The sequence below is a fragment of the Myotis lucifugus genome, unplaced genomic scaffold, assembly GCF_000147115.1.
Source record: "Myotis lucifugus unplaced genomic scaffold, Myoluc2.0 scaffold_5438, whole genome shotgun sequence".
Lineage (NCBI taxonomy): Eukaryota > Metazoa > Chordata > Mammalia > Chiroptera > Vespertilionidae > Myotis > Myotis lucifugus.
In genome coordinates this window covers 1-9,259 of record NW_005876486.1, presented here as the reverse complement: position 1 = coordinate 9,259, position 9,259 = coordinate 1, and the positions used below count along the sequence as shown (strand labels likewise).

At 41.8% G+C, this 9,259-nt stretch overlaps 1 protein-coding gene across 1 annotated transcript; it reads right to left on the bottom strand.

Moving 5' to 3' along the window:
- Positions 1–5,931: 5,931 nt before the first annotated feature.
- Positions 5,932–6,885, bottom strand: LOC102429495 (olfactory receptor 2K2). The gene has a single exon (XM_006109067.1). The coding sequence runs from the start codon at positions 6,880–6,882 to the stop codon at positions 5,932–5,934; it is 951 nt and encodes a 316-aa protein (XP_006109129.1). The 5' UTR covers positions 6,883–6,885.
- Between the last annotated feature and the right edge of the window lie 2,374 nt (positions 6,886–9,259).

Genomic DNA, 9,259 nt, shown 5'->3' with positions numbered 1-9,259 from the left:
TGTAGTTTTTAGTCTTGAAATTCTTAAGTCAAATTTATTCCTAAGTGTTTTATTCTTTTTGATGCGATTTTCATGGAATTGTTTCCTTAGTTTCTTGTATCCTTGTATCCTGAAACTGCTGAATTTGTTTATTAGCTGTAACAGTGGGCTATTTTTGTCATTTGTTTAGGATTTTCTATATGCAAGATCATGTTATCTACAAGCAATGGTCATTTACTTCCTCCTTTCCAATTTGGAAACACACAAACTACCAAATCTTACTCAGAAGAAATAGAAAATTGAACCAGTTTATAACTACTAAGAATATTGAATCCATAATCTCACATCAAAGAAAAGTCTAGGGCCAGATAACTTTACTAAATTCTGCTAAATATTTAAAGAAGAATTAACACCAGTCCTCTAATATACTCCCAAAAAATAGAAGAGGAGGAAACACTTCCTAAGTATTTCTGAGGCCAGCATTTGGCCCCCAAAATGTCCACATCCTATTCCACAGAGCTATGCTTATGGTAAACTAGAGGCGTGGCGCGGGGATTCGGAGTAAAGTGGGGTCCCTCGGCCTGGCCTGCGGGATATGGCTGAAACTGGCTCTCCGACATCCCTTGAGGGGTTCCAGATTGCAAGAGGGTGCAGGCCAGGCCGAGGGACCCCACTGGTGCACCATCAGGGCCGGGGAGGAATGCGGGAGGTTGGCCAGCCGGGGAGAGACCGCGGGAGGGCTCCAGGGCATGTCCGGCCCATCTCACTCAGTCCTGATCGGCTGGACCCCAGCAGCAAGCTAACCTACTTGTCAGAGCATCTGCCCCCTGTGGTAAGTGCACGTCATAGCAACTGATCGACCAGTTGACTGTCTTCCCCCTGGTGGCCAGTGCACGTCATAGCAAGCGGTTAAGCGGCCTTAGCATATCATTAGCATATTATGCTTTGATTGGTTGAACGAACTACCAGATGACCAGACACTTAGCATATTAGGCTTTTATTATATAGGATTATATAGCAAAGGGATTAAGGGTTACAGATGAAATTAAGGTAGCTAATCAGCTGACCTTAAAATAGAGAGATTATCTGTCTTGGCCAGTGTAATCACAAGGGTCCTTAAAAGTGGAAGAGGAGAGAGAAGAGAGAGCTAGAGAAAGAGATGGGACAGAAGCAGGGTCGGAGTGATGTGATGTGAGAAAGACTTGACTCATCTTTGCTGGCTTGGGAGATGGAAGAAGGAAGGGGCCAGGTATTGGTCTGCGCCGGCTGCTATAAAAGAATCCACAGACTGGGTGGCTAAAACAGCAAGGACTTATTTCTCAAGGTTCTGGAGGGTGATCATCTCTGCCTCAGGTACCACATGCTAAGAGATAAAGAAAAGGCAGTAGAGACTCCTCCAGTGCTCTGGGAACCACAGTTCCCCTGGTCAGGAAGAAGGGCCCTCCTGCCTAATAATTGTAGGTGCCTGCCCAGCCACCACTGCTGGTGCTGCCAATGTCCCCACAGGATTGTGTAGGAGGTTCGGCAAGTGATAATAGGAAAAAAAATCAGGGAATTTACCTCACTCTTTATGATGCCTTTCCCTCTTTTTAGACCATCAGAGCACTTCCCTTGGAGCTCTTTGTGTTGGTCTTTCTGTCTGAACCTAGTGTATAGGTTTGGGTTTCAGGGTGCTCTTGAGTCCAGGCCAAGCAATATTGGGGAGAGGGGGAAGAAACACAGAAAATTCATCAAGGGTTTGTTGGTACCTTGCATTCTAGTTTCCTTCCCCCATCTACCTGCTACCACTTAGTTTTCAGGATCCTCAGAGAGCTGCTCCTTGCCTTCTAGCTAGAGTTTTTCATTGCATTCAGTGGGAGAAACAGGAAGGTGTGGGTTTACTTCATCTTGACCTTGACTGGAATCTGTCTCCTGACTTTCTCTCTCTCCCTTCTTTAGAGGTTGCTCCTTTTCGATACCCCTTTATTGGCTTTTCCTGATTGATGGACTTTAAATATTAGCGTTCCTCTGGTTTCATCCTGGGTAATTCCCTCACTCTATTCTCACTCTCTACTTAATGCCAACCATGTTCATTACTTAAATGATTCAACATATGCAAATATGTCACAAGTTTCTATCTCCAGCCTGATCTTTCTCATTAATTCCAAACTAGCAAAGCCAACTGACTCCTTGGTATTTCTACTTATATATCTCAAAGGCATGATAAGTTCAGCTTGTCTACAACACAACTCATGATTTACCCTTCAACCCCCAAACTTGGTCCTTTTCAAGTAATACCTGTGTCAATTAATGACACTATCAGCCTTCTTTGGCATTTAAAAGTCACCTTTGACATCTTCAACTCTCTCACCATAGGAATGGTCAAGTACTAATTGAATAGCCATCAAAAGTTTATTACATGAGTGTTTTTATTCAGCAGATGATGGATGAGCACTTGGTCCTTCACAACAGTATGCGCCGAATGTCTTTTCTGTGCCAGACCTTGAGCTAAGCCGTGGGGAGACAGTGGTAAATGAAATTGATACAGTCCTGGCCTCAATGAGCCCACAGACTAGTGAGCTACATTAAACAAGTAAACCCACAAATTACTATGATTACAAATTGTGATATATGCTCTTAATAAAAGAACCAGCAAGACAGAGCACAACATCTTTATAGAACTAAAAGAAATCTTGTGTTCCTAGAGTAAAAAAAATATAAATGGTGAGCAATAAGGTTATGAAAGTCCTTGCATGTTATTTTAAAGACTTGGACTTCAGAGTAATAAAAAGCCACTAAAGGATTTTAACATGATCAGATTTTCCTAAAGCATAAATCTGGTCATGTAATCATTCATTCATTCTGGCTGTGTAAGAGGTGGTTTTACCTTCTCTGTCAAATATATTCCTCTTTTTTAAAAAGTATTTTTTTTATTGACTTCAGAGAGGAAGAGAGAGGGAGAGAGAGAAAAACATCAATGATGAGAGAGAATCATTGATCAGCTGCCTCCTGCACACCCCACACTGGGGATTGAGCCTGCAACCCAGACATGTGCCCTGACCGTGAATCAAACCATGACCTCCTAGTTCATAGGTCGATGCTCAACCACTGAGCCACGCTGGCAGGGCTAATATATTCCTCTTTTTAACAATACCAGAAAAGGATCCCTTGCCTGAGACTCTATCAAAGTAATGATTGTAATTAGTGCTGGCTGAGATAGAAGCTAATCCACATGGAAGAATATTCCATTCACAAATAACTAACTTTAGTATTGCCTATTCTATATAAAACACATTTATATTTACATTTGCTCATTGTTTTTCACAGCAACTTTATATAACACTAGAGGCCCGATGCACAAAATTCGTGCAAGGGGCTCAGCCCTCGCAGCCCCAGCTTTGTCTGGAAGGTTGTCCAGAAGGACGTCCAGAAGGAGTTCAGTCTAATTAGCATGTTATGCTTTTATTATTTTAGATATCGCCGTAACTACTGTAACTCTTATTCTGCTGCTAGGGAGATTTCTGCCCAGGTCCCATCTTGGGCCTTTTCCTGACATCTGGGTCATTTCTAATCTTTTTCAGTGCCCCAGTCGGGTCCATGTCTCATTCTGAAACAATTGGCTCAGTTCCTTGTGTCAAAGCTGATATGCTAATTACAGAGTGTGTACAGACCCTGCAAGTCCTCCCAGTTCACTCTTTGAAGTAAAGATCTCAGCTATTTCCATAACTCTGGTTATTCCTGTTTATATTTGGTACCACACATATCATAGCTAAGTCAAGGAGGCAGATAAATAGTTCTACTCTCACACAAAATCCAGCTCTACTCTAATAAAAGCCTACCATAAAATGTCACTTCAAAATGACTCTGAAATCACCAGGAAATGAATGTGGTATTTGGGTTGGGAAGGTTGAGGTATCTAAGTAGAAAAATAATTACTTCTAGCTGCTAAGAAAGCTTCCTGGTCAGCTCTCCCCTGCTCCCCCAAAACCCGGGGCTTGTCTCCACCCCCCACTATCAAACACCTCTTGGCAGCAACACCTGGCATCAAGTTGTCCCCTTGCTCCATCACCAGAATTTTGGTGTGTGATTACTGCTAGTCTCTTTAAATGTAGGTTACACATCCAGGAGCACATATAGGAGCCCAAGATCTAAGGCAGTGATGGCGAACCTATGACACGCGTGTCAGAGGTGACACGAAAACTCATTTTTTGGGTTGATTTTTCTTTGTTAAATGGCATTTAAATATCTAAAATAATATCAAAAATATAAGTCTTTGTTTTACTATGGTTGCAAATATCAAAAAATTTCTATATGTGACCCGGCACCAGAGTTAAGTTAGGGTTTTTCAAAATGCTGACACGCCGAGCTCAAAAGGTTCGCCATCACTGATCTAAGGGAATAGTTTAAGAGTCAAAGCACCTAGAATTCAACATCCAATACTAAACCTTCTTAGGACTTACATATTTTGTTTTTGATTTTGTGGTTGTTTTTAAATGTATTTTTATTTATTTCAAAGATAAAGGAAGAGGGAGAGAAAGAAACATCAGTGATGAGAGAGAATCACTGATGGCTGCCTCCTGCACGCCCCACACTGGGGATCAAGCCTGCAACCCGGGCATGTGCCCTGACTGGGAATCCAACCGTCACCTCCTGGTGCATAGGTTGATGTTCAACCACTAAGTCACACCGGCTGAGCAGGTCTTTCATATTTTGAAATTTGTCAAGTGAGTTAACCTTCTCTATTCAAAACCCTCTCCTCTTCCCTGCTCTAGAAGTGGAGATAGGCAAGTGAGAAGGTGTAAACAGAGGCAGGAAGAAAGGAAGAAAAAATAAATTAAAAGAAAAAAAAGGAGAAATAAGAACTAATCCTACTTCTCTTTGGGGATTTGATTTTCACTGAAAACAATGTCTCCCAAAGTATGGTCATCCTACAGCCTTTTTCAGGACTTCTCGGGGATCTATTATAAATGCACTGTCAGGACCCCACCCAGAGCTACTGGGTCTGGGAATGGAGGCCCTACTCTGCATTTTAAACAAGCAGTATTTTTATACAAGTTAAAGACTTAAAACAACTAGTATAAAATGTCTCTGCAATTGTTAGGTATTTATAAAGCAATATACCTCATTGCTCATGTTGTTTCTTCTTCATACTTTTCACAAGTGGTACTTCTCAAATAAAATGACTAGTGTAAAGCTGATAGATTTATTAGGTCACTGAATCCCTACTATAAACCCCCAAAATACAAAATTATAGGAATCCTTGCCCTTGTGAAGTCAATCATCCAATGAAGAAAAACACACAAACACATAAAGTCTCAACTGGCTTACGGGTGGTACACTGGCACAGTATCTGCGTGTTTAGAAAAGCAAGGTTGGGGGTGGGTAAATCAAGCAGGCGTCGGGTGCCTTACTCAGGAAGTCAGGGAGTTTTAACCAGGGGTTTGGGGAAAGAAGGGCGAATGAGGGAGCCACCACTGTCTGGCAGGACAAGCTCTAGGGAGGAAGACAGAAGGAGGAGGGCTGCGCTTCCAGTTCGGCACCTGCGTGACACAGAACACGGCTCTTAATCTGTCTTTGACTCTGTTTTCTCCTTCGCATCATCTGTTATTTCTTTGTCTCCTTATGCTCCCACCTCATCTGAGAAAGGATTTAGGGCAGAGAAGACGTCCAAGTTTCTTCTGGCTCTAACATTCACTGATTCTAAGTTTATTCAAGTTTCCTTCTGGAACGAATGTGTGATGCCTGCAGCCCAAAACCTCTCACAGCCATGAAACACAAATACAGAAACTAGTACTAAATGCAAGCTGGAATCTACTGTTGCCCACAGGCCATGACTCTGCGCACACATATCTCGCAGCTGGAAGATTATGGAGCGAGCGATCCAGTCAGTGTTCTGAGGGTGAGTGTTTGGTCTAGAATTTCCCTGGGAGCCCTGCCAGGGGTGAGCTCCTGGTACACATGGAAGGACCCCAGTCAGATGCTTTCATGTGTTTGATGCGATGATATTTTGTCCTGCAGCTTTTTCATAGCATCTTTGACTTCCTTGTTTCTTAAACTGTAAATTATGGGGTTCAACATAGGGGTGAGCACGCCATACAGCAAAGAGATGATTTTATCTATCTGTTGGGAGCCAGATGAAGAAGGCTTTAGGTACATGGAAAGGGCGGCCCCGTAATACAAGACCACCACCGTCAAGTGGGCCCCGCAGGTAGAAAACGCCTTGTTTCTCCCCTCTGCGGAGCTGATTCTCAGAATCGTGGACAGGATGAAGACATAAGAGATGCAAATTAAGAGCATTGGGATGGGCAGGAGGAGCACACTGACCGCCAGCATGGTCATGTCCATGAGCAGGGAACTGGCGCAGGCCAACTTCAGCACCGCCAGGATCTCGCAGGTGAAGTGGTCGATGAGATTCCCGCACAGGGGCATCCGCAGAGCAAAACCGGTTTCCAGCAGGGCGGTCAGGCAGCCGGTCACCCAGGACACGGTGGCCAGCTGCACACAGACCTGCCTGTTCATGAGGATGGGGTATCTCAGTGGGCTGCAAATGGCCACATAGCGGTCATACGCCATCACGGCCAGGAGCACGCACTCCGTGGAGCCCATGGCAAGGGACAGATACATCTGTACAGCACATCCAGAAAAGACAATGGTCTTCCGGGATGACAGCAGGTTCACCAGCAAAGTGGGAATAGAGGCAGATGTGTAACAGATATCCATGAAAGAGAGGTTCCCAAGGAAAAAGTACATGGGGGTTTGAAGGCGGGAATCCAGGATGGTGATTAAAATAAGAGTGCTGTTTCCCAAGAGGGTGACCAGATACATCACCAGGCTGAAGACGAAGAGAACGATCTCCAACTTCGGGTATTTAGAGAAACCCTCCAGGAAGAAAAAGCTCCAGGTGGTGAGGTTTTTTCCTGGCATCTCCTTCTTTGCACCTGCAGTTACTCTAGGATTATTCTCTTCATTTCATCTGAGAACATAAAGAGGTGGATCAAGTCGAATGTTCTTTTAGTTAGGAAAACACTTTCAAACTTATCTTCACTATAATCAACACAATTTTACCCCAAAGAAATCAAAGGAGAGTGGATCTATTGTTCTAAAGGAAGAACAAGATGGTCTACATAAACAGTTGATGCTTCCACAACAAAATTTAGACAAGAGTGAGTTTGAAAACAAGAATCAACACATTTACTACTTAACCTCAACTCATAATCCTGTGCTTGACCCACAGGAGGTTTTCAGTAAAGTTTTGGTGGAAATATGAATCGGCACTGAGTAAGTTATTGAGCACAAGTTAGAAAAGTAAGCCAGAAAATGAGGCAAATAAAGCACATTTGCACAATAAAAACCAGTAATGATCCTCACTGGACGAGGAGGAATGTTGAAAGAAACAAATCAATGAATTTCAAACTAACACCTATGAAGTTCCAGGTCTACGTTACCTCTGTCCTTTCCAACTAACAGTTTGGAGGTCTATATACTTGTTCCAAAAATAATGATCCTGTTGGAAGCACTGCAGATGTTTGTCTTGATTATATTAAGAGCCAGTTCACAAGTCCCACAAAATGACCCACCTCGTTTAAAAACTGATACAGCCCCTGTATAGGTTCATTCATTATTGAGACCTATACCTTTGTGAGCATGTAAACAGATCTAAAAATTACACCTAGGCAATGCTCGTATTAACACTCACGAAGATTCAGGGAATGCAGAAATTAAACTCCCTGCTTAAATTATCTTAAAATCTCTTTGAAAAGGTTATAGATGACCTGATTATAAACACGACACTTGAGGCTTTATTTATTTTGACATTTCACATTATTAACAAAAATAATTGCTAAAACTTCCCTTGCTTTTGCAATGGCGCTGCCCTTTATCACCTTCGACCTTCTTCCTTTCCCCACTAGTTCTTTCCTGGGTATTTTCAAATACACTTGTTCTTAAAAGTTCCCTTCATTGTCATGCTACCTGTGTTAACTGCCACCCTATTTTTGCTCTCCCTTTCATAGACAAACTCCTCCATTACATGGTTTATCTTGATACTTCCGTCTCCACTTTCTCATCACTAACGATTTCCCCCCGTTTCTCAATTTCAATCAATGTTATCACTTGTCTCCCAGTTCTCCAGATTTTAAAAGTACCGTAGATGGGGCACAATATTTTTCAAACAGTTCAGATATTACAGAATTCTTTTGACTTACATGCCATTAGCATCTTTGACTTCTGTTCCATGGTATCTCATCCAGCCTATTAGCCAGTCCTTTCGTTTTTGTTGGTGTGTTTGTTGTAGTCGTCAGTCCCTAAGCACTTACACTGTAGGTCCACACACTATATCAGTAACACTGATACCTTGTTTAGTGTCCAGGGAATACCTGTCCGTGTTAGCGCCTTCTGTGGTACTTGGGCAGCAGAGTTTTTGCTTTTCTTCCTAAAAGCTTCATTTTTCTACATCACAGTAGTTATTTCTTATTCATTTGTTAGATTATTTTTAGGGATTTCTCTGCCAAATTTTATATTTAACAAATTCTCTATAAAAGTCTTATTATATTATTGTAAGAGATTATTTTATTAAAAAACTTTAAAAATTTTTTAAAACTAGCAAACATAATTTGCCCTGGCCGGGTGGCTCAGTTAGTGGGAGCACTGTCCCATACACTCAAAGGTTGTAGGTTCGATCCCTGGTTGGGTGTGTATAGGAGGCAACACACTCTCTCTCTCCTTCTTCCTTTGTCTCTCTCTAAAAACCAATAAAAACATATCCTTGGGTGAGGATTAAAAAAAAAAGAAAACACAATTTATTTATTTATTTTAGAATGAAAAATCAGCCCAGTTGTCTGGGACTTGATCTTTTCTATTGTTTAAAAATAGTAGCCAAGAAAAATGGGTCCTCTGACCTGAATTCCCTGTCACCGACTCCAAATCTTGTTTTAAGATGCACTTCATAAAGTTAGCTAAGTGCAAGGAAGAATAAATGCATCCACGTTAAAAATGTAAAATGTAAAAATCATCAGGGCAATTCATTTCTTTCTAAAGTATTGACTGTTGCCTCCCTAACTAAAAATATCAAAGGATAGCAACTGAAATACTGTGTAAATTTAAATCCTCTGTTGTTTTGGGGAATACCTACTGTCCCTGAACAATTTAAAGTTCAGCAGCTCTATATTGCAGCAGTTTGAAACTTCAGATCCTTCAGGGATAATGTCCCAAAGATCCAATTATATCAAACTTTTAAAAGTTGAGACAGAGAGGGAACGAGTTATCCCAAAAGAATTTCAAAGAACCCATAAAAATAAAGTTT